A 23,945-nucleotide genomic window follows, 5' to 3' on the forward strand; every position below is an offset into this window, starting at 1 on the left:
AATGGTATGACAACCTTCTTCTGCCTGCGGTGACTGCTACAACGACGAGGGTCACTGCTTTCGGGTTGCTGGAGGAAAGGAAGCACAGAGAAACTGTTCATTATTGTCGCATGCGCCGGATGGATCGGATGCGGCAACATTTGGACGACTAGCCGCCCAAGAATAACCACCACCAGCTACGCTTAATCATCCACTAACCATATCAGGGCTAGTCGATACGCTTGTACCCCTTTATGCAACGGGAATGTTGCTATGACGCGGTCCGGGCGAAGATCTAAGGCACTAAACCTGATAGAGATAGTTTGGCACGCGTTGATTCCAGGGGGGATTATGCCACGTGATTGATTAGATAAGCAATCACAGCCTTGCGTTGAATGTTATGCTGCAGTTTACAAAGTTGTTTACCTACAACTTGAATATAGGACACAACAAATCACTATCCGCCATCTCCTGAAGACCACATTCTCCATCCCAATTCCTGGATTGGACACCAACGTAATGATATAGTATAACTCTTGCTACAATAACAATCACCGGTTTTTCTTACTCGTTCTTTTAGCCTTGATCCCCCGCCTCGCCTGTCGTCGTGTTTCCCATCTCTCCCAACCAGCATCCTGAAGATCTTCCGTGGTTACCAGATCCCGAATCCGCAATCTGCGTGACAGCCATGTGTCCAAGCCCCATTCCAACCAGCCAGACCGCCGCAGACAGGACGTGAACACAAACCACACTATGGCAAAGCTGACCCCAGCAGCCACACCAACAAAGACCTGCTTCGGCGTGTGATAGTTTAGATAAACCCTACTAGCCGCCACAGCTCCAGCGCCCACATACGCCAGGACTGAAAGAAGGAGTCGCTCTGGGAGCGTTGACGGCGAATAGCTCATCGAGGGTGTAGGCACGTGCCGAAAGATCAGGAACAAACTGAGTGAGACGGCGAAGAATGCCACGAATTGCGAATGTGATGATGGCATGCCATATCCTTTCCCATACATTTCTGGGAGCTGTCAGAGATGAAGATTCCAACAGAGTCCATACCTATTTCAGAACATACGTTTCGGTCTCTCTTCGCGTATCAACCGTTTCAGCCCAAAATTGAGAGCTTCACAAGCCATTTGGCCCGCAAACATGAGAACGACCTCAACCTCTCGCGTAGCCCATATCAGCGTAACGTACACCACGCAGAGCCCTTGTGGAACCAAAGCCAGCCATGCTGAGAGGTATGATAACGGATCATGGGGGTTCTACAAGAGTCAGCTTGGAGTTGAAACAGGATTGGAGGCGTCGGCCTACATAGCGGACATGTGTGAGGGAGAATGAGGCGACAGCAGGATCATCATACTGATCCATAGTTCAGTCACCCGAGAGCAACCCTCAGTGGAAGTCGATAATAGGTGCAGTGGACGAGGCTGAAAGGTAAACATCCGTAGTGCAGTGGTGGTTACAAAGACCCTGGACAAGTGCCTGCAGTGCAGTGGTTGTTGCTGGCCTTGTTCCCCCGGATTGCGACTCAAGGTCTGCTCTGTGATTCGCCGGACCGTCATTATGCACCTTGTTCACTGACTCAGTCATTCGCCGCCTTCGATGCTTCTGACTCTCAGGTATCTCCCATGTCCTTTTATTTTTTATCTTTCTGGGTTGTCTTCTGCTTCTCTGCTTGTAGAGGCCTGCGTGTTTTCACTGTGGTACCTGGAAATTCTACACAGCCTTAGCACGCTCATTTTACCGTCTCTCCTACAAAAGCCCGGCGCCACCATACTCAAGATCCAGAATGCAAGATGACCTGGGTACAGAAGACGACGAGAGAACAATTGAACTCTCTTCCATCGCGGCCATTTTCCCTGAACTGGTCGTCGACCCTCAAGACCCCTACACTGCCACGCTTGAACTCTCGGTAGCACCGGTCAAACCTCTCCGTATTCTCTTCGCACCCCCGGCAGATGGTGTGCCACCAACCCTACCGACGCCACCCTCATCAACTGAACAAGACGAGGACCATGTGACTGTCAAACCACAAGTACAGCAGCCTCATCACCTCGATGCCCACGAACTTTCCCATCTGCCGCCTGTCTCCCTCCGAATCACTCTTCCTGAACGTTATCCTACCAACGAACCTCCAATCATCTCAGTATCTGTCACCCCGCCATGGCTCTCGCACTCAGTGCTCGACAAGTTAAAAGAGGATTGCGCCAGGCTCTGGGAAGAGCTCGGCAAAGATCAAGTGGTCTACACGTACATTGATCATGTTCAGCAAGAGGCGGAACAAGCCTTTGGTTCATCTGGGCAGACGGATGTGCAGCTGCCTAGCGATCTTAAATTGGCACTGCTCGACTTCGATCTAAAGACGAAGAGAGAGATATTTGAGAAAGAGACTTTTGACTGCGGGATCTGTTTGGAACCTAAGAAGGGGGTCAACTGTCACAGACTCATGCTGTGTGGGGATGTCTTCTGCGTGTCATGCTTACAAGATTTCTACAAGAGCTGCATCACCGAGGGCGATGTTGATAATGTGAAATGTTTGTCTCCTACTTGTGGTCATGACAACGCTCCCAGAGCGGGGCCAGATGGTTGGGCCTCGAAAAGACGCAAACAAGATCGGACGTTAAGTCCAAGTGAACTGTTGCAAATTCCCATCGAGCAGGAGTTGGTGCAGCGATATGTGCGTCTCAAGCGGAAGAAGCGACTCGAGGCGGACAAGAATACCATTTATTGTCCTCGGCAATGGTGTCAAGGTGCAGCACGATCGAAGAGGCATCCCAAGCCGTCAGATCCGATGGGCGATGTAGCCGAGGACAGTTCAGAATCGGAGGATGGGGAGGGACTGTCGTCTCACGCATCTTCCAAGAACAAAAAGGACAAATTCGATCTTGAGACACTTCCGATGTCTGAACGCCTGTCCGTCTGTGAAGACTGCAACTTTGCGTTCTGCTGCGTCTGCCGTAAAGGCTGGCACGGTGAACTGGCGCGCTGCAGCCCGCGGCGGCAGAATGAACTGAACGAGGAAGAAGCCGCCACATTAGCATACTTGCAGAAGTATTCGACAGGATGTCCGACTTGCAATGCGCCTTGCCAGAAGACCATGGGGTGCAACCACATGATCTGCTTCAAATGCAAGACACACTTTTGCTACCTATGTTCGTCCTACTTGATGCCCGACAACCCTTACAGGCATTTCAACGACACGAAAAGTCCATGCTATATGCGACTTTGGGTTCTTGAGGCTGGGGATGGTGAAGGTGTCGACCTCAATGGATTCCACGACAACCCTGAACTTCCCCACTGGGAGGAAGAAATCATAGACTCGGATTCCGACGACGAAGATGACGACAACGGCAATGTTGTTCGAGTGGTTCCCCCAGGATTCCCATTTCATGATTCTTCCGACGATGAAGAGCCGGCCCCCGATCAGCGGCGGAACAGAAACATGCATATTGAGATTGTGAATTTCGCCCGTCCCGGTGCCGGCAATCCTCAGATCATAGCGCTTCCCCAGCAGCGACCCAGAGGCCCCGAACCTGCGCCGCCGCCTGCGCCAAATCCGCCTCGAGCGAGACGCGGAGGCCGGGGAGGTGGAGGCGGAGGCCAGCAGGCAAACCGCCAACGGCCAATGATGAACGAACCAGCCCGAGCCGCGAGGGGCGGCGCTCAGGCTCAGGATCGTGGGCGGCGTCAGCAAGCACCCAACAATCCAGCACCCCGTGCAAATGGTGCCCACGTCGACCAACCTCCTCATCACCATGCTCACGTGCCACCTCAGCTCGACGGTGCCGTACCTCCGCTCCAGCTCCCTGTCCTCCCCTTCGCTGCACCGGGCCAGGGCAACCATCCCGGCGCACGTGGCGGAGGAGCACAGCCCGGTCCCGTACGGGCCATGGGGCTAGAGCGGTTTCTCCAACTAGCGCTGCAGGACCAGGAGGATGAATGGGACAGTGACGAGCTAGACGAGGAACTCGATCTGATAGCTGTCCACGACTTGAGGCGGAGGGATCTTGGTCGGTAGTGATTTGGTCTAACAAAAGCCAACGACTCGAGCATTCAGTTGGTGGCTGCCGTGGCTGGCTCTGGCAGAATTCGTCCAGTATGCTCTGAGGAGAAGATCGAACTGGTGATGATGCATGATGATACATGATTTCACGGAGATCAAATTAGAACAGAATAGACATAATCAAAGCTCTACCAACAGACTCATTACAGGCTCTCCTCAAACCCGTCCTATAATGTTTGTTTTGGCTGTATACCTGTTTCCACTCTAAGTCTCATGAACTCTCCATCTAGTGCTTTTATGAGAACATGCAAACTTACAACAACTTGAAACCACAAATGGACAGTCTATTATGCACTATTTTCCTGACCCATCTGTCATCTACCATCCAGGTAGTCTGTTGGGCGCGAATTACATTACAGCCTCAAGACCTCGCCACTCCTCGACACGCCGCCCCGGAATAGATCCTGGATGACCTTGCCCTGCATCAAAGTCTGCTCGACAATCCCCTGTACATGACGCGGTTCGACCCGGCCGTACCAGATGCCCATGCCCGCCAGGGGGTGCCGCCGGTGTTGGTGGTGCTGCGACGTGAATGTCGGCGGAATATAGAAAATCACGTTGCCAGCCCATTTGTGTCCGCCGATATGGGAGACCATGCCGATATTGACGTTGATATTTGATTCTGGCGACACCACCGAGGACAAACTGGAATCGGAACCGGTATCTGATTCCCGGCTCCGTGATGACGAAGACACGACATCGCTGTTGCTGGCGCTGTCATCTCCCCCTGAGGCATTTTGTCGCCATACAAACTCGCTAGATCGCGGCACAAGGCGTACCCCTCCTGCTGGATCACCGTCTTGGTCTTGCCGCTGCTCCATGTATCGCGCAAACTCGGCATGGAGCAAAGGACCGAGAATGCCGCATCTGCTATCACGTTGTCCGTGGCTGCAGATGAGGATGGTGGGTGCTTCGATCGACTTGCGCACCAGGGATGACGACCCGGCGTCGGGGTCACGGGTTTTGGCTCGTCGCTCGGCCTCAGACAAGTCCTTGTAGATGGGATGCAAGTGGGCCGGGTCTGGAAGGAGGGACGACCGCACGAATTTCCTCGGCAGGTCAGGGTCTGCGTCGAGATTGAGGCCTCGGACATGGTCAAAGGCCGGGAAGAGAAGAGCGTCGACTTCGCTCTGCGCTTGGACGCTGGCCTTGCCGGCTTGGTGTTCGCGTTCCGCGACTTGCCATGGCTTGAACGACGATGTGCTGATGAGGATGTTGTTGAAGGGCTAGCTCTCAGCGCTGGTGTAAGTCAGCCGCGTCCTCTCTCATATGAAGATAAGCCAGTACGTCCTCGATGGGACCTCTCCACGGGCAGTGCAGGCAGGCCCTTTTCCTTTCGCCGCTGTCTATTGTCCTTCTTCTCATGTTGTCTGACACAACGAGTCCAGGGCCTTGGTGGGAAGGGTGTAACGTACATCATGAAACTCTCCGCCTCTGCCCAGTAGGGACTTTGTCTCTGCGATGAACCGTCCCCACACTGCAGTGTCCTTTTCGTCTTCGATTCTGCTGGTCCAGTCTGCCCGGCCGGTGGAGATGATCAGATGCTGAGCGTACGGCGACATGCTACCGTTCAGGTTGTGGGTGCGGTCTATGTCCAGTCCGGCTGGCATTGGTGAACAGGCACATGTCGGCCCAGGACATGTCGGTATGACGGGGAAGGGAGGCGTGCGAGAGTCGAGAGCTGCGCGTGCGGCGGCACGAGTGCTGGACCCGCCGGATTGTGCAGCCCACAGAGGTAGAGACGGCCTCAAGAGAGGCATGAGATCGATGAGGATTATTGCATGCAAGGCGTTACAGTCTCCAGCTATACCAGTAACGAAGAAACTAGGGGAATGGAAGTCAAATGATGGAGGAAGACACAGAATGTCGATGATGCCGTCAGTAGTAATATGTACGTACTTATTTCTCCAAATACTCGGAGTTAGACCCGTCAGCTCGGTCGTAAGCCTTGCGAGCCCGCGGCCAGCCTGACAAGCACTTTTCTGAAGACATTGTTGTCATAGTACGTAAGGAGTTTCTATTCCTCATTGTGCTGTCCAACTACCATTTTCAGAATCAGACCATAGTGCTACCATGACTTCTTCGACTTCTTCGAGCCTCCAAATTCGGCGAGAGCCAGAGAGGAGTTCGTTAGCGGCCACAGTCCAGCATAGAAGACGTAGGCGCCAATCAGTAACAGTACATAGTAAGCCACTGTCCACCTCAATTGCAATTGTCCCGCGTCTCCACCAGGCTGAATCGCATCCGTGTCGTCTTTCCCTCTGATGGTCACTGGCGATAGAGGATATTGTTCTCTCCGTTTCACACGACCCCAGAACCGAGGAAGTCCGACCCAATTGCAGAAAGCATGAATGATAATACAGGCATACAGCGACCCAGACCGCAAGTAAATGAAATCAGCAAACCAGCCAAAGAGTGTGGTATAGCCGAATTGGAAGACTGTGCGCAGAAGAGCCGGGACTAATGGCGTGTGAGGATGAGTTAACGTAAACTCGTAGAAGTGGTGGACATGAGCGATTCCAAAATATAACGGCGTCAAAAAGACAATTTTGGGAGGCGACACCTTTGCGAGCAGATGCAGGGGCACCAAAACCGAGCGAAAGATGATTTCTTCGGTAATAGGACCGGCCACAAAGTTGCGATAGCCTTGCCAACTGCTTAGGGACTCGACGACGCCGCGTCCCCGCCGGAAGTCATCCAGATCGCCCTCGATGAAGATCTTCTCAAATAGAGGGCCGGTATAAAGGAGAAGGGTCAGTGCACAGCACTTGGCCACATCGACCAGCTGAACTGGCCACCAGCCAAGTAGGTGGAGTGCGTCAAAGGCTGTCAGTTTTGCTGTCACAACAAGTAGATATAATGTTGCAGAGGAAGCCACAATGCAGGCCGCTGTTACAGTCCGGACTCGTGCTCGGATTACAGACGGTGCATCGCGGTTTAGGGTGGGCGACGGCCGCGTCGAGGCGGACAAGTAGAAGGGAACCACGTAGACGAGAGTGAAGGCGATCTGGTTACAGAACAGTCAGAGACTCAAGACCGGACCATCAAGGGGACAGAGGGCCGGAATTGGAGGTATCAGCCTACCGAAAGGACGGTTGCAGTTGCGGTCGAGACGAGGGGCGTGTCCTGGTCTATCGCCATTTTGAATCAGCAGCTTATCGATAAAGATCGTAGAGGTAGAGAAGGGGATCCATGGAAAGATGGTAAAGATAGTGAGTGGACAAGAAGGTTGAAGAAGCCAGTCTGTCTGCCAGGTCCATTGGAGGTTGAGGTCTGCCGAACGACTAGTTTCAGGTACCAAGATAGCGGGTATGGGACAGATTGTCGTCCAATGCAATGCGGTCTAGACAACGCAACACACCCCGGTGGCCGAAGTACGCTGCCCTTAGCTTGGACAACACCTCGACTGGGGCCATTGAGAACAAGGCCTGAAGGCCAAAGGAGGCAGCAGTAGTGCAACGATAAGGTTAGAGATGAGGTCGCGGTCACCGGTAACAATTGGCAGTGGAAAGGATGTTGGTAGAGCGCAGTTTGAGGAGAACGCAGGAGACGCAGTTCCCTGCCTGCGGATGGCAGCCTGCGCCCCTTCGATCTGTCGTCGAACAACGCACTCTTCTCCCTTCACCCCTCTGTTATTTCAGTTGCTACACACTCCTATTGGAATTTACCATCATACACTGGCATACAGAGCACGACCCAATACCAACCTGTCATCGAATGGACTCGGTGCTTTCCTGACCATCACCATCATCTTAGAAACCCACCTCCCCCTGGTCGCAGCCAGATTGACGCGTTGATTTCGCGACACTATGTCCACCGCTGTCACCAATAGGCGAATTCCATTCTCAGCATTTCCCACGCGACTCAAGACGCAACGCGGCTGACTTGACACACGGAAAAAGCGACGGCGTATTTCGCTAATTTACTGGACCTGGCGCAATATCCATTCGCGAGTCCACCTTGTCCTCATGAGCCGGGGCATGGGTTGGGAGCGAGTCTTTTGCCCTCCCTGACAATGTACAAATGTGAGCGATGCACAAGAAGCACACGACTACAGCGCCAGAATGATGATATGACTCGTGCTCAGCGGCTATTCAACAGACATCTATTGATTGCGCATACTTTGGGAGGAACAAATATTGAGCATTCCTGTCCCCCCAGAGGCAATCTCCAGAACCACCGGTCAATTCAACGCCTCCCGTCAATCGTCTACCCATCAGACAAATTTAACTCGCCCTGCAGCGTGCATATGCGCCTCGGCCCCGTCATCATCCCAGTCGCGTTCATGCCATGACGCTTCCGAATTACTTTCTGACAGCTGCGATTGTCGAGCTTTGTTGATTCTACACAGCCTCACCCTCAGTCGCTCGTTACCAACCCAATATTTTGTTCAGCAACAGTCGCAGGCTACTCACAGAACAGAAGACGTCCTCAACGCCGAAAACGGGTTCTCTCCAGTCGCCATTTACGATGAGATAGCAATGTCCTCGTCCCCTTCGTCGGTGAAGCAGAGATCGCCGAAGCGGACCTCAGCCAGAAGAACACCTCTGCAAGAAAGGACCTCGTCTCAAGCCAACGAGATCTCCTCGCGCCTGTCAAGAGATGCTTTGTCAGAGCAAGAGCAATCGGGGCTACATACCACTACACCGTTTCCAACGAAAGCGGCCCATATTCTCCTCCCGAGTTCCCTCAAGAAGCAGAAGGGTGGCTCCAGTCCGATTGGAGATGTTATCGGCTTTCCGTTCGCGAGCAAATCAGGAAGAAGTGGCGATACTCAAAGGAATCTGAAGGGCGGAGCGCAACCTACGGTGAAGCTGAAGCGATCCGTCAAGGCGTTACGGGACCTCTATGAGGCTCAGGCCGGGGAAGCTTCTCGTCCTTCGACGGCGACATCGCCTCCTCTCCGACCTAATACTGCAGGTTCTTCTCGGTTAAGAAGCCTTAGCTCTAGTGAGAGTCTCTATGGGGCATACGCTTGGGAGGCATTGAGAAAGATTTCTTCCGATGATTTGGCATTGTTGCCGACTCTGCCAGCAGGAAGCCGGGTGGTGAAGAGATTATCGTCCCGATCCTCCTTTACGTCGCCGGCCGGGAAGACTGCTGCCACCTCAAGTCCGAATTACAGAGTGTTGGGTGTCTCGTCAAGTCCAAGGCCTGCAGCTTTCAAAGACTTGACGAGTCCCGTCCTTCCTCCGTTCGACGAGATCCCTAGGACAGGCTCTGCCGAAAATAGCTCTTCGAGTCCGAATGTGATCCGTCTGGGCCACACTTCTAGTACCGAACAATTCCACCCTAGCGATCAGTCGTCTAGCCCGAACGTCATTAAGCTAGGAACATCATCTCCAATTGCAGCACGGCCAGGGGCTCCATCATATCTCTCACGCTCGAGATCTTCATCGGGCGCTTCCAAAAAGAGGAAGAGGTCAGGCACTGGAGAAGGAGAAGGAGGCTCGTATGTGGACAGGTTTGGTGCAAGGAACCCATTGGCATCGAGTCCGCCCGTTGATCGCTACGGTTCTACATCCGCTGTGCCCAGCAGCATCGCTTCTCAGGAACGAATCGTACCTTCTTCGGTGTCTTACAGCCTTCGCCACACTGAGTCTCTCGACGAGTCGAGTTCGGTCATTCACGTGTTGGGCAAGGATGAGCCCAGCTCCGATGGTAGCTCAGTTGCCGATACTCATGCCAGTCTTCAAGCTGCGCTGAGCTCAAGTCCACTCCGCATTCAGTATCCCATTGTTCGAGCTCCTCCTGCAAGCCAGGAAGCCGGACTTGATGTGCCAAAACGAACATCGCGGTCTCTGTCTACAGAATTGTCAGGGCCTAAAAACTCATGGAGATTATCAGCCGTTCCGTCGGAAGGCTCTTGGATCAAGACCAGGCCGGCGAGTGAGGCATCTTTTGTTCCAGACGATCTTAATGAATACCTCAATTCAGACGAACTAGCACCAGCGTCGGCCTTCATCATCAACCAATCCGCAAATCAGTCTCAAATCCGAATTGTTCGGGACTCCGAGTCTGATCTCTATGGCCGAGATTCCCACGAAGCCGCAGATGCAGTTTCAGCCCTTCCCAGCAACGATTATACGTACATATCACCTCCTCGTCGACATGCCCGTAGCGGCAGTTATGTCGGATCTCCTAATTCCTCACAATCAAGACTTAATTCCATGAAGTCATTTACGCTGTCACGACACAATAGTTTCATTTCGACTTCTCTTCGGCCATCATCTTCCAGCAGTACAGCGAGCAATATTATTGTGCCAGTGCCCACTTGGGCTCAAAGGTACTATTCCGGCTTTTACAGGGACTCATTCCAATATCTTTACGCCAACGCTTCGCACTCGAACCTACATCATTTGGCCGTGGCTGGCCATCTTCACTCACATTCAGCATATTCAGCACCATCCCGACCGGAGGCCTCAAGAATAGCCCACAGCCCTACCCGAACTCATGCCCATCAACCCAGGGCTGGGCGTCTAGAGGGACTAAGGCGACCCAAGAGACATCCAAGGATCGAGGCGCGGAAATCGCATACCCTTCCTGGAGTCGGACCGCTCGTGTCCAACCCGGTTCGGGGACCTGCGACAGCCGCCGCCACCAGCGCCACTCGGGACGCTCGACGACAGTCATTTCCAAACCACCACGGTCGATCTGTCTCTGCGCCTCTTCCTCCGCTGGACCCTCGAGCTCATTGGGCGGGTATGATCGAGATCCATGAACGACCTCTCGAGGACGGTCGCGGGTCAAGCTACACCATTCACCACCACAATCTCCATCCGGCAAGTTACGGCTACAGCATCAGCCGGACCGAGACGCAGAGCGAATCTGTCATCTATCATCCCAATGCCCATCGCAATTCACATCACCGCTGGGCCTCGTCTCCGCATTTGCATCATGACCACAGACTAAACACCGGCTCCACCGAATCTCGAGGTTTCGGGTATCCATTCAACACTAAATCTCGCTGGACTGCACCTAGCATCATCAATGAGTCTGGTCGGCCCTGGTGGACGCGGGCGGATCTACGAACCACACAGGTCATCTGTTTCACTGCCGGTTTTCTGCTTCCATTGACCTGGTTCATTGCGGCGGTTTTGCCCTTACCGAAACGGCCTACTCGCATGCAAGACATTGAGAAACAAGTCTACATGGCCTCTGCCGCCGCGCCGCAACGTCAGTCATATTTGCAATTCGCTTCACAGTCGCAATCACTGCACAGCTCGCGTTCGCAGCAATACCTGGATCAGGATCAGGATCAAGATCAGGACCAGGACCGGGAATATTCCAATCAAGCCTTCTCGGAATTGGAATCAATGGACATCATTGACAAACTGCGTCTCGAGCGTCAACTCGCGGGCGTGGCGGAACTTCGATGGCAGAACGCGCGATGGTGGCGCACCCTGAACCGCTGGATGTGCATTGTCGGTGTGGTAGTTTGTGTCATTGTCATTGTCCTCGCCGCTGTGGGCACGCAGCAGAAGTGGTAGAGTCCCTGTCCGCTGCCCAAGACGGACTTGCCACTTCTTCTCTTTCGTGTCCTGAAAAGAGGGGATCGTCACATCCCCGAGTGCCTTTGATGAATGGCAAGATTCGAGCATCCGAATGTGATGGAGCACGGCAACTGTCCTGGGCAGTTGCCCTCAGCATATTGTGAGCGAGCTTCTTGATATTCATGTACCCATTTTGTGCCTGTCATCTATCTATCTGTCAATACTTTGGCTGGAAGGTTGCTATCAAGCTCACGAAACTGTTGGGTCTTGGTTTGATGTATTATATATACCCCCATTGAATATACCAACGCATCTAGCAGGGCTCGAAGAGAACTTGGGTCTTTGTTTCTACACCCATACCAGGTATCCCTATATCTGCCATATATCATGTATATTCTGTCCCCAGCATATCTTACCCCCTCGCTTGTTCTGTACCCTTACTATTGGGTATTTGCAATGCGTCAAAGGGCTTGAGTCGACGCGACTCGCGCATCTGATTCGCAACCCAATATTGCATGCATGGCGCGACCGTGGGCGAATGTTGTATATATGGTACTCTTTTGTCAATAGCAGTTTGGCCTAGGCATTCAAAGAGAGTCCCTGATGGAATCACCAACATTGTGGCTGATTGTCTGATTCGAATTTGGATTGGAAAAGTTGCCTAAGCTGACTTGGGCACATATCTACAAGCAAGGAGCATCCCGTCTGCTCTTCTCTTCGGGTCTGCCCTGCTCGCGCCTCTCTCCTTTCGCGCCTGCAACCCCTGCCTGTCTTACACAGGGCGGCTCCAATGCCTTGATTGGAGCGTGATGCACCTTAGTATTCTTCTCCAACCACCTTGAGACAAGAATCCCATTTGCCATGCAAACACGTCGATGCCGGTAGCGTGAGCAGAGCTTCCATGACGCCAACAAATCTGCTTCCAAGCACTGAATGGTCGGCTCGGCCCGTTTTCACTGGGTGGCCGTGGTCGTGTCCTACTGGCCTCCTGAGCTGATTCCCGTGCCGTTCCCTACGGGCGCAGATCTAGCGACAGCAAGCAAATTCGACACTCCGGGCCCAACTCTGCGCGCCCTAGGCGATGGTGAAAGGGTTATGCGGTGCTAGCTCGGTTCTCCCTCAATGGCCACATCCCCTGCATCTTTGGACCATGTGGTTGTGTCGTCTTGTCTTTGCTCCGCGAAGGTGCCCCATTCGAATATGACAATCCATCGCTAGGTCGACAAGGGTGTCGCGTGTAAAAGAGATCCAGCACATTCAGACAGGAAGCTTGAAGCTCTTTCCCTTGAGAACTCTGTGATATTCCGTTAGCATTTGCAGAGCCAGTAACAGACAGGCTACGCCGTCTCTGGAAAGTGCTTACTTGGTGTAGTAGACCCAGAAGAAGTCGGAGTACAAGACCGTCTGGATGATGCCGGCAATCACGGCAATAGGGTCGAAATATCCCTCTGCAAACCATCTGTAGATCCAGTTGGGGATGTACAATGTCCGGTAAACGCCCAGGGCAAACAGATAATGGGTTGTGATGGTCTCGGCTTCACCAGTTCTCTGCAACATGAACAATTGCGGCAGGATAGCCACACTCTCCAACCAGATGGAAAAGGCCCACAGAATCTCCGAGATGTTGTACTTGTAGGGAAACAGAATGGCCAGCACAGCGGATCCCCCGGTCAGGTAGGAGACGCGAAATGTGTCAAGGTTCGGATCGTGCGTAGGTCTGTAGTCGTTCAACATGACGTACAGGGTATATGCGGACGAGGACAGGAAGATGAGCTTTAAGATGGTGTTCCACGCGCTGTCGGTGAAAGACCAAAACAGATCTGCTCGCCTAAGTCAGAGGGGAGATTCGCAGTTTTTGAGGATACTGATGACCAGCTTGGGGGGTAATGCGCACCAAGGTAACGAGTCAGATAGACCAAGAAGTATAGAGCTTGCGACTTGAATGATATTCCTGCACATGACTGTCCGGAGAAGTCGCGTCAGTCAAGGGCACACATTGAAGCTGGGCGACTTGAGAAGGGAGGCCCGTACGTTTGAGGTTCGCATTTTATGGAGGAGGATGAATATCGAGAACAGATGGGACAAGTCCCCTGCAGAGAGTCATGGTCAGTCCAGTCCAGTTGAGGCACGCTAAATACAGAATGTGCTTCGCGCAGGTAATCCTACCGAATAATCTGAAGATGTTCATGCTGGGCGACAAACTGGCAGCAGGACGCTGCGATACTCACGCCAATCAGCCCTGGGTCGTCAGACGGTATGAGGGAGGTCGGATGGATGTTGTGAAAATGAGGAGCAGGCAGTAGAGTTGTGCAGAAGGTGTCGGGCGTGGGTGTACGAAGAGAGTTGGGAATATTTGGGAGGATGCGATGCGCTGCACTGCACTGCATGCGGTGCTGTGCGGATGGATGCCAGGCTGTTGTTCTACAAGTCAAGACAACTTTTGGGGGAAGCGCAGGCGCGTCAATGTCAATTAGGGAATATACTATTCTATTTGGGGTCTAGTGGATATTTGGTCTTGGCGAGTGCTTACCTAATGCCAAGCCGCGCCGGGAAAGTCAACTTGAACCACAACAGCGACCGACGCCTTGAAGACAACCACAACACAACATCAGGCATACGCTGGTATAGTTATATCGATATGTTACGCAGAGAGGGACACATTCAAGAGTGCAACATACTGTGGCTGGTGGGTGAACTTATCGAATATGCCTATTTGAAGCGTGCTGATAGTGTGGTCATCACACTTGGCTTGAACAACTCTGCGCGTGGCTGACTCGACTCTCGAGTAGCACAGTCAACAGATGCTGTGCTCTTGCAGGCCCTAGGATCCTTTTCATTGATCTAGCCATCCCCTCCATGCCATGTCCATACCCGTAAACCTATCCATCGTTCTCCAGCTTGGATCCAGGCCATGCTCTTATGGACAGACAACCCGAAGGTCAATGGCGGACCATAGTTTTTCGCCGGTTGTTGCCCTTTTTTCACCCTTAGGGCTGAGCAGATCTTTGGTCATCATCATAAAGTGCTTTTCCTGTTCCCTAAATTCTTTGCCGAAAACCAGTCAATGTTTGCATCGAGGACACCAGGTGTGCCCCAAATCACAAACTCGAAGTACCGAAATAGGTCAAAATTACTGCCACTGGATCTTCGGATTTCGAAACCAGTAGCGTGATTGCTAGGCCCTTGGGTCAGGCCTGTTTTCTTCTTTCGTGCTCCCGCTTCGTCGTCGAACTCCAGCAGGCACGAGGTCGTCTTCACGTTAGGTGCATGCCGGTCAACTATTCAGACCACCCAGCCCAGCGGCGAAACGTTGTTCGTAGTCCATGCGAACGTCGAGTGCCTGCTTTGACGATTCCCTTTTGCCGGAGCTAGATGTAATGATGCTCGGCCTTGACCAGATAATTGTTCTCTGTTGGTACATGCCCGTGTGTGACTTGCGTTAGCGAGTCCGAACTATATGCGGATGATGAGGTGGTGTCACTCCCAAAATTATTGACGGTCGAGTAGGCCAATCCAGGCAGGGTGGAATTAGTACAGTTCATTGGCATTGGGGGCATAGTATTGTATGTTTCGTGACTGTTGAGGTTGGTGCCATTCGAGACGTCATTGATGCGATGTGTCTCCGTCTGCTGTGGTTGTAAAGGCGTCATCCAGCGGTTCTGCTGCTGGAAGGCCGAACTGCTGTTGAACCCTGCACTCTGCAAGGGCAGATTGATATTGAGACTCGGCTGACGACCTGCCATCGAGTCCTTCCTCGAATCAGTTGCTGATGCGGTATCTGGAGATTGTGCCTCCATTCTTGCTTCCGGGCTCTTTTCGGACTCGGGTGGGGAGTTGCGGTTCGTGCCTCTTCTGACTTGACAAGTCGGGCATAGTTTGACAAATCTGGATATAAGTTCTTTGGGGACCCTGAGTGGTATTGTTAGTGATACTCGACTGTTGTCGCTGGACAATCGGTCTCGAACCATGAATAAACACGCCTCACTTGTGCAGAGGTTTTATCTCGGCCACCATGCTGGCATTGTTTATGTGCCTTGGTAAGGATCTTGAACAGCTTTTCTCGAACCGCCACTGGCTTGCCTTCATGGCAGATTTTCCGTAACTGCCACGTGAATCAGTTCTGTCCTCTCGGCCAATGCTCTTGACTCACTTCCGGGGCTTTTCCATCGGGGGGCTGCAAGGTGAACATTTTCTTGACCCAGAAGCTGTAAGGAAATTAGTATTTCCGTCTAACGAGTGGGAAAAGTTCGCCTTACCGAAACTGCGCCGACTCGATGGATGTGGTCTTCTTGTCGATTAGCACCTGCTTGATGTTCGCCGCTCGCCGAGCATGGATCAAAGCCTTGTCTTGCTTTTTGGGAGAAAGGTCTTGGACATATCTATTATCTCGACAGTCAGGGTCCTGCCGCCTCAAACAGGGCAGTGGCTGATGGCCCTTGGGGGACTCTACCGCTTCATCAACTCATCAAACTCGTGCACGTCAGGATAGCCCTCCAGAGGGGGCACCACCGGTTCTGAAAGCATTGTATTTTCGTTGGGAGAGTCTTGACACTCTGTGCCGTCCATCTGGATAAATTCTCGGGGAGGTACCAAACGTGGATGGTGAGATGCACTTCGATGATTCGTCGTCGTCGTGGCGTAATAGGTTGCGTGTGGAAGAGCTCGAGATTGAGATGGCAGGGTAGGAACTCTGTTGTTGGTGACGGGATATTGAAGTGGGAGTCCCGGGCCATTTGGCATATACGCGGACGAAGGCGTGCCTGGACTCGGTGCGTAGGTTGTCGAGTATGTTGGACACGGAGCGCTCACAGTCTGATACTGAACTTGACCATTGCCATAGAGGTAGCTAAAGCCGTTGCCATTTGAATACTGCGGCATGGCGACGTGCGGATTTGGGAAGAAGGTATTGTAATCCTGACTGCTTCGTGGCGCATAGTCGGTCATTCTTGGAAGTGCAACAGTTCGGAAAACACCAGTCAAACAGGGACTCGGCGGATGAATACAGGCACAGCTTCAAAGTCCTCAAGCTGTCACGGCTGTCACAGAAGAAGGAATGTGACAAGTCTTCGAGTCGGCGTATATGGGTTGATATACCGCCCTGTTGCTGCGCAATATTGGTCACTCAATGAAAAGGAGCAGAGCCTGGGAAAAGCTCAGCAACATCCGAGAGTTAAATGCTCAGGCCAGGGGGCGGGAAAGAGAAACAGGTCTCAGAAAATGGAGAGGGGTGAGGATTTTCCACACACCAGATGATCGCCCTTAATGTCTGATATGAGATTGAATATAAAGCAAAAAAGTGAAATAATATGTTCAGAGATTGACTACGGCAAGGTGCGTGCTTGATATTCGACACTGCAGTCCAAGGTTGGGGAGTGAGAGGGAAAGACCCCTGCAGACGAATATTGAACGACCAGGATGTGTAGGTCGTCGTCTAGTTTCTGTGGAGATACGATAAGAGATTGTCAAATGACGAGACAAAGGCTGATGTTCGCCTGTAGGATTGCAAGAGAGCGGGGAGTTGGCCCAGCACAAACATGGAGAGCAGTCGAAGGCAGGGGAAAAGCGCCTTGCTCGTATGCACAAGCAGAGACAAGGCGCTGGCAATAACGGTGGTGGCGATGCTGCCTCAATGGAGGCCTTCCCTGCTATGGCTGGCAGGAGTCTGCGCTGGTTCGGTTCCATTTGCCGGGTTCTCTGACTTCCTGCCTTGACGTGATGCTCGATTCGGCCGCGGATCGCCCCGTTATCGCTTGCTCTTGTCTCCTAAGAAGATACGGCCGCCTGCACGCCATACTGGCATTGCTATCTGACGTAGCCGTCTCTGTATGGCGGACTTGACAGCCTGAATACCAGTGTGTCTTGAGGAGCAATCTTCGCGAATCTGGAGCCCAAGGGTGGCCTGCTATCCGGCCGTAGGTACATTAGCGAATCCTTGAGGAGTGGACACCGTGGGGGGTCTTGCATATCAAAGTGTTCTCGAGCAGCATCGTGAGAATCGTCAGAGATTGTCCAGAGCCCAAGTATTGACCGCTATTGTTTGAGTGATCAGCATGCTGGGGATGTAGAATCCCAATGGCCTCCGTTATCACAGCTTCCAGGCGCAGTGAGAGGTGCTCCAGTCTCATTAAGGACATCTAATTCTTAGTGACCAACCCTGGACGACTGACCTACGCTGTGTCTCGAAGGGCGCTCGGGCCAACAAACACTGCTCCCAGTTCTCGTCCTCCACGTTGTGGTAGTGGGCAAGGGTGTTCAGGTTGGTGTAACGTCCGAAGTTCAGGGATACATGGGAAATACATTCTCGCCCGTCGCCGGCTTTCAGCCAGCCCACACCGAACAGGACAACCTCCTGGGAAATCGGCAGAAGAAACAGCTTCAAGCAAGCTCAGCAGCCACTGGGCTGCCTGATTCGAGATGGTTGTTTGCCTGTTTGACTTGTATACAGAGTAGCAAACATGATGGATTGATAGTTGGATAAAGCTCCAGCGGTTTCAGCCGCGTCGGAGCTTCGGCGAAACAATGATGCGAGGCAGATCACGTGCATCTGCATCTGCATGGGGCAATGGCAGTGGAACAGCGCAGCCTGCGACGTCAAGTGTGTACCTCGACTTCCTCTACTACTACCAGTACCTCTCCCCTCAGTCTTCTGAACTGGCACGGCGCAGCGCTTCTCGGGAAGATATCATTGCATACTGAGCTGCATTGAGCCGATGGTCGGCTTTTGACTCTTTCCCAGGTGATGATCGTGCTGAGATATACCCTCCCATTCCTCCCACATTCCGACTATTCAACACGAATGGAGAGCGATGGAGACTCTCATGACAACGACCCAAGAGAAGGAGTAGACGCAGACATACCCTGAATAACAGCCTACCAACCGCTAAGCAGCCAAATGCATGTCATGCGCATCTCGACCCTCGATCCTTCACCCCCGGGGTATCTACCAGTCCCAATGTCTTCTGCATGTCGGCCTAGGTTCATCCAGCCAATGCCCTGTCATATCAAGTTTGCTCGACGCCTACGTACTGGTTGAACCAGCAATTGGCAGACCTCCCTTCCCGTGGAAAGAGATATCTCCTCGATGCGCTCTGACACGCCAACCCAACAGCGGTACCTGTCAAGAGTCGCTTTACATTGTTTCCATGCTGCCGACCTGTCAACTCCATCGTCAATTCGACGTTCGACTTTGGTAACCAGTGACGTCTATCCCATTCTTCCATTCTCCTTGGTCGATGAACCGAAGAGCTCATTCAGGGTACACCACACGTGGACGGATGCAATCTGAAAGTCGACTTCAAAAGAGTGAGCACAGGAACAGCAGCCCCCATGCAGGTAGTACAACGAGGTCTGTCGTGCCTCCTTCCGTGCAAGCGAGAGCGTTGATTGGCCTTCTCCGTACCAATCAGGCTCATGCTTGCCAATGGTAGATATGCTCGCTTCGACTGATACTTGCCACTTTCACTTTGCTCGGATTTCCTTGAGATCGAGGGCTAGGCTCTCCCGGATCTCGGGCCTCTGGCCGTGGTGCGGCCCGCGGTCTCAGCCTGATACTCGCAGACTCCGCCTTCGATAATAGCTGTCCCTCTACCTGGTTATGCATGTCGCGGAGAAAAAGCCGAGGAATTGCTGGCTTACTGACCATAGCGAGCATCCATCACAGCCGGACTGCTTCGCCGGCCTCCCATCGCGACAAATCGGAAGTGACACTGTCATTTCCACTCTGGATGACCTGCAATCAATTCTTCTGACGAAATGCTGTTTCACAACCTTTAAACAGCGCCTTAATTGCTGCCCAGGCAACCTCGTTCTGTACACCACTCTTTCAAGGCTGGGAACTCTTGACTGGCCATGTTCTTGCGAAGTCTTTATTACTGGCTCCTTGCCGGCATCCACTGAATCAAGCCACCTCCTCTATGCGGGTCTCCCTGTCCCATACAACTCTCCTCACACATACCTAAGACATGCACTCGCTGATCTGACGACGACGAGGTTTCTATATCCGTTGCAGATTTCACCAAGTACTGTGAAGGCGTGCTCAGTACTTGGTGGCCATACCCAAGGAGCAACGGACTGTCACTGCAAAGACGTCATCCTTACAGTTAGTCGAGTACCCTTCTGCAGGAAGGAATCGCGTGTCACTCATCAGCACATGTGGATTCAGACACTCATCATTACCAGAAGGTTGGCAGGAGTGAAGTCAAGATACGGGCCGGTAGATGGGTTGTCACCGATCTCAGGGGCGGTGTGTGCATAGTCCCGTCCAGGACCGGACAACGACAGCACACCTCCAGCTAAGGTGCGGACGTCAGCATATGGTTCACTGAGTCGAGCACCCCGCACAGGCTATCAGAACGCCCAGCATAAACGGCCGGCCATGGTGAGGATGCATCATGTCCTCTTCAGGAGAAAGAATGCTCAACATGCAACATTCTGGGCTTGCATCGCGTCTTACTTCTGCTTTCTAACTCGCCACAGCCTTCTGCCACGTTGGCAGGCTGACCCCCCTGGCACGAGGCGCAAAGCCCCAACCTCGAACGATGCTGCGGTTCTGCTGATTCACGTCCCACCCTGGGAGGCGTATGTCGTACCCTGGGATGGCGAGGATGGAATGCATGACACAGGCACAGCTTCTCATTCACGACATGTATGAAGTCTCGTTCTCCTCCAATATGTTTCGCTAAGTCAACTTGAGCAGCGTGAAGTGTTACCTTTGTGGGTGGGACGTAAGGTTGTTGACCAGAGCTCCCGTCCAGAAAGATCATATTGACCCCGACTTGCCCTAGGATGCGCCAAAGAGAATGATTTGCATGTGGCTTCTGGAATCCTGTCAACCTCAATATGACAGCCTTCAATGACATGTTGTGTGAGCCACAAGCTTCGACCTCGTTGCAAGTGCAGTGCACTCTGGCGCATGGGCGACGTTGTATGCGCAGTCTCCGCGTGGTGCTTCCTCTCTGATAGCACCAGGCTCAAAAACCTGCCTGGTATGGACAGCATACCATCCTTAGACATGCTAATCCACCTCGGCAGCCTGTTGAGGGCCTGTGTAGGTCCTCCGGTGTTGTAACAGGTCTGTAATATACTAAGCAGAATAGGGCATGACTGAAAGATACTCGGCGCTACCAGAGGTACTACAATGGAACAGACTGCCCAGTGGATACATTGCTCATAAAATTGCCTCTATGTCTAAAGACTATGAATGCTAACTACCTCTAACAGTACAAGATGTGACCATCGCTAATCCGTGATTGTGCGCCTGGGCGGTCAACCCTAACAAAACAAACTCTCATGCGACCTTGGCAAGGCGCTTTCCCCCATTCTCGGCTTCAAATGCTGCCACCTCTCCCATCAGGCGCCGACGGTGGTCCTCCGGAAAGCGGATGAGGTAGTTGGGCGAGACGACCCAGTGCTTGGTGCTGGGATCCTTCTTGCCCATAAGCTCCACCCAGCCCCAGGTCTCGAATGCCTGGAACAAATCACTGGACTTGTTGACGTCCATGTTGTTGAAAAGTTGGCACTGCGATTTGCCCACATTCCAGATCTTGAAGCCCGGCTCGCCGTCCTTCAGCGCCCGATAGTTGTACTCGACGAAGATGGCGAGACCGAGGAAGAAACGTGCCTTTTGGCAGCGGTAGGTGTCGGCGGTGATGGCCAGTTGCGTGCAAAGCCAGACTTCGCGGGGATGGAGACCGGTAATGTCGCCGAGATCTTCGAGCCGTCGGGGCTCCGGCACGGCATGTTTGAGCGGGGGTTGGGCGAGATCGATTCCCGGCCGATTGTCTGGCAGAACCGCATCGGCGAATGCTGCATAGTCGCTCTTTTCTGCCGAGCGAGCGTTGAGCGTGAGCTTGACATGCCGAGCAAAGACTTCGCTGGGAGAAGCCTTCTTGTTGCTTTCGTCATACGCCTGGCGGCGACTGGCTTTGCCCTTCTTGGCCGCCGCCTTGAGGAGTCGGTCCACTTCGTGTGCCAGCTCCATCTTCAGCTTGCGCTTCTTGAGTCTGGCAGCCACTTTCTGGACTTTGTCGTCTTCATCTGCCTCCTCCAGCTTACGCTTCTTGGGCCTAGCGACCGGCGTGATTGCGGGGGTGGTTACAGTGGTGGTTGCGTTGGTGGTTGTTTCTGTTCGTCTGCTGATTGCTGGCCGGACAGGCTCTGGCTTGACCTTTGGCATCTGTGTTTGTTGGGCCTTGGCCGCCCCAGGTCGCCGTGGTTGTGGTGCCGATTCAGCGGGTGGCAAGTCGTAGTTGACCGGGCCTGAACGAGACATCATGAGCAGGATCTCCGCGGCTTCATAGTCGTGCATGGTGTATTTGTTGGAGAATTGAGGAGGCTCTGGGGCCATGACGGGTGATGATGATGTCTTGAGATTCAGAATCCTCGGTGAAGACGAGGATTTGCGTGGTAAGCTGGACATTGGGGTGGCGTCCCAAGGGATTAAGTAGTCCTCGGCCACTGCTGTTACAGACATGAAGGATGTCAAGTGTTGGTATGTCCTCCCTTTCTGACTTTCGGACTTCTCCTGGCACCGCACGCTGACAAGGGTTTGGGTTTGGGGAGATGCGATGGATGAGGACCTGGCAGGTCTAGCGGTTTGGTGTTCTTCCTTCTCTGGCGGGGACGGGGCGCAAGTTGAGGGCAAAAGTTGGCAGGGTGCGGAAGAGTTGGACGGTTCAGATGGGAGAAGGTTGTTCAGTAGGAAGGATAGATGTGGATAAGATGGGATGATTTGAACGGTTTATTGATGTTTGATTTATTCTGGGATGGATGTGTAGATGGTTCGGACTGGTAGAGACCGGGGTGTGCTGTGGTGATGGGGCGCGGGGGAGGATGAATAATGGTAATGGGACAGACAGGCAAGGCTGCCTACTATTCGGAGGAATTGATTGTCCGGAGGAGAGAAAAAGCCAATCCTTGCTCTGGCTCACGCTCTATTGATTGATTGTTGCAGGGTAAAAACTCAATGGACAATAGAGTATAATAAAACAGATAAAAAAACAATGGTGAAGACAAGATACAATAACAGGCAGAAGAGATGAGTTCGTTGTGCTGAGCGAGCAGTGATGGCAATTGGGGCTGAATGGGAATGAATTGCCATTGAGAAGCCATTGGAAAATCCCATGACATGCGTCATTCCTCTCTCTAGTATTATTGTGGTAGTATTGTCTCTTGCAGTGGGTGGGTGAGGCAAAAAAACGGCTGAACAATCAAACCTGATTTGGTGAGCGCCTCGAAGATGTGAAGAACCAGACAGAGAGGCCAATACTATGAGTCGAGTGGCGGAATGGCCTGGATGGCGAAAGGCGGAAGGCAAGAGGCGTCAGTCAGATCAGTCAATTGTTGGTCATCCTGCTTTTGCCTTTTCGACTCATATTATTGATTGTTCTTTCTGGTGTGCGGTGGTCGAAGTCATGGCCAGGCAGCAGCTCAGATTCCGCCCTATCCCCGAATAGAGAGAGAAAGAGAGGGAGAGAGTGAGTGACTGTGTGGACGGGTGGCGGAACGCAATGCCGTTGCTAGTGATAGAGAATCAGATGGTTCGCAGCAGAAATTCCAATGGCTCAGGCGTCAATATTGTCGCCAGGCACGAGCAGAATACTAGTGAACCTCATTCGTGGCAATTAGGTACCTAATCTTCCAAGTTCACAGTAGTAGTGTAGAGTCAGGTGGAAGGAAGAGGAAGTGGAAGAATCGGAGTCAGAAGAACGTTTGGAAGTGTCAGGCTCAGCTTGAGATCACAAGATGAAATTGGCGCAGTTCATTGGTTGGCTTGGCTCTTTTTTCGCCCCCTGCCATGGCATTAATACTGGATTACTGCACAAGGTGTTGAGTGTGAGAAGTCGCACAAGGTTCAACTCTGCAGGGATGATGGAAACGAGTGGAATCTGGCGTTACTATATGCGCCTTAGTGTGAAATGACAGATATTATTTCTAATGGGAAGGTGAGCTAGCCTGCAGATCTGCGTTCCAGTGGCTGCTTTAGGGAAAGTTGTAGAATGACTGTTATTGTTACCGTACGAGTCTGTATTGCACACTTACTAGCGTACCTGCAAGTACTTTGTGAAGTACTACAGGTAGTAGGTACCTATAAGGTAGGTACCTGCATCCCCTTAACCACTATTAACCAGTACTATTTCCGGGGGTATCTTCCACGCTTTATCTACCTGCGCCGTAGGTACCTACCTCCCAGCATAGTATCAGGTTACAGGTATGCTACACCTAGCGATGAAACTCCATCTCTTGTATTACTGCTCCTCGATTCTCAGAAACCCCGGTAAGTAGCATGTCTAAAGTGGACCTGTTCAGGTTCTAATCGTTCTCATACCTGCGGTCGTCTCACATCCCCCGTCTACCCCAGCCAGATCGAATCTCACTAGTGAGCAGGTGGTCCTTTAGTGCCGTCTATC

The 23,945-nt window shown here is 52.6% G+C and overlaps 8 protein-coding genes across 8 annotated transcripts; 2 read left to right on the top strand and 6 right to left on the bottom strand.

The window, feature by feature from the left end:
* Positions 1-530: 530 nt before the first annotated feature.
* Positions 531-1,130, bottom strand: A1O1_01946 (uncharacterized protein; the record flags this gene model as incomplete). Its single annotated transcript, XM_007722858.1, has 2 exons — positions 531-997; positions 1,055-1,130. 2 exons carry the CDS (start codon positions 1,128-1,130, stop codon positions 531-533), a joined length of 543 nt encoding a protein of 180 aa, XP_007721048.1.
* Positions 1,131-1,771: 641 nt separating this feature from the next.
* A1O1_01947 (uncharacterized protein) lies at positions 1,772-4,000 on the top strand (the record flags this gene model as incomplete). The annotated part of the gene is made up of 1 exon (XM_007722859.1): positions 1,772-4,000. The coding sequence occupies one exon, from the start codon at positions 1,772-1,774 to the stop codon at positions 3,998-4,000; it is 2,229 nt and encodes a 742-aa protein (XP_007721049.1).
* Positions 4,001-4,398: 398 nt separating this feature from the next.
* Positions 4,399-5,805, bottom strand: A1O1_01948 (uncharacterized protein; the record flags this gene model as incomplete). The annotated part of the gene is made up of 3 exons (XM_007722860.1): positions 4,399-4,709; positions 4,842-5,271; positions 5,461-5,805. 3 exons carry the CDS (start codon positions 5,803-5,805, stop codon positions 4,399-4,401), a joined length of 1,086 nt encoding a protein of 361 aa, XP_007721050.1.
* Positions 5,806-6,113: 308 nt separating this feature from the next.
* A1O1_01949 (prenyl protein peptidase) lies at positions 6,114-7,186 on the bottom strand (the record flags this gene model as incomplete). Its single annotated transcript, XM_007722861.1, has 2 exons — positions 6,114-7,052; positions 7,130-7,186. 2 exons carry the CDS (start codon positions 7,184-7,186, stop codon positions 6,114-6,116), a joined length of 996 nt encoding a protein of 331 aa, XP_007721051.1.
* Positions 7,187-8,526: 1,340 nt separating this feature from the next.
* On the top strand, positions 8,527-11,535 carry A1O1_01950 (uncharacterized protein; the record flags this gene model as incomplete). The annotated part of the gene is made up of 1 exon (XM_007722862.1): positions 8,527-11,535. One exon carries the CDS (start codon positions 8,527-8,529, stop codon positions 11,533-11,535), a length of 3,009 nt encoding a protein of 1,002 aa, XP_007721052.1.
* Positions 11,536-12,795: 1,260 nt separating this feature from the next.
* On the bottom strand, positions 12,796-13,272 carry A1O1_01951 (ER lumen protein retaining receptor; the record flags this gene model as incomplete). The annotated part of the gene is made up of 2 exons (XM_007722863.1): positions 12,796-12,832; positions 12,902-13,272. 2 exons carry the CDS (start codon positions 13,270-13,272, stop codon positions 12,796-12,798), a joined length of 408 nt encoding a protein of 135 aa, XP_007721053.1.
* Positions 13,273-14,906: 1,634 nt separating this feature from the next.
* On the bottom strand, positions 14,907-16,482 carry A1O1_01952 (uncharacterized protein; the record flags this gene model as incomplete). The annotated part of the gene is made up of 5 exons (XM_007722864.1): positions 14,907-15,447; positions 15,504-15,640; positions 15,689-15,743; positions 15,795-15,917; positions 15,989-16,482. The coding sequence occupies 5 exons, from the start codon at positions 16,480-16,482 to the stop codon at positions 14,907-14,909; spliced, it is 1,350 nt and encodes a 449-aa protein (XP_007721054.1).
* A 4,342-nt stretch (positions 16,483-20,824) lies between these two features.
* On the bottom strand, positions 20,825-21,883 carry A1O1_01953 (uncharacterized protein; the record flags this gene model as incomplete). The annotated part of the gene is made up of 1 exon (XM_007722865.1): positions 20,825-21,883. The coding sequence occupies one exon, from the start codon at positions 21,881-21,883 to the stop codon at positions 20,825-20,827; it is 1,059 nt and encodes a 352-aa protein (XP_007721055.1).
* Positions 21,884-23,945: the final 2,062 nt, after the last annotated feature.

The sequence above is a fragment of the Capronia coronata genome, assembly GCF_000585585.1.
Source record: "Capronia coronata CBS 617.96 chromosome Unknown acBCG-supercont1.2, whole genome shotgun sequence".
Taxonomy (NCBI): Eukaryota; Fungi; Ascomycota; class Eurotiomycetes; order Chaetothyriales; family Herpotrichiellaceae; genus Capronia; species Capronia coronata.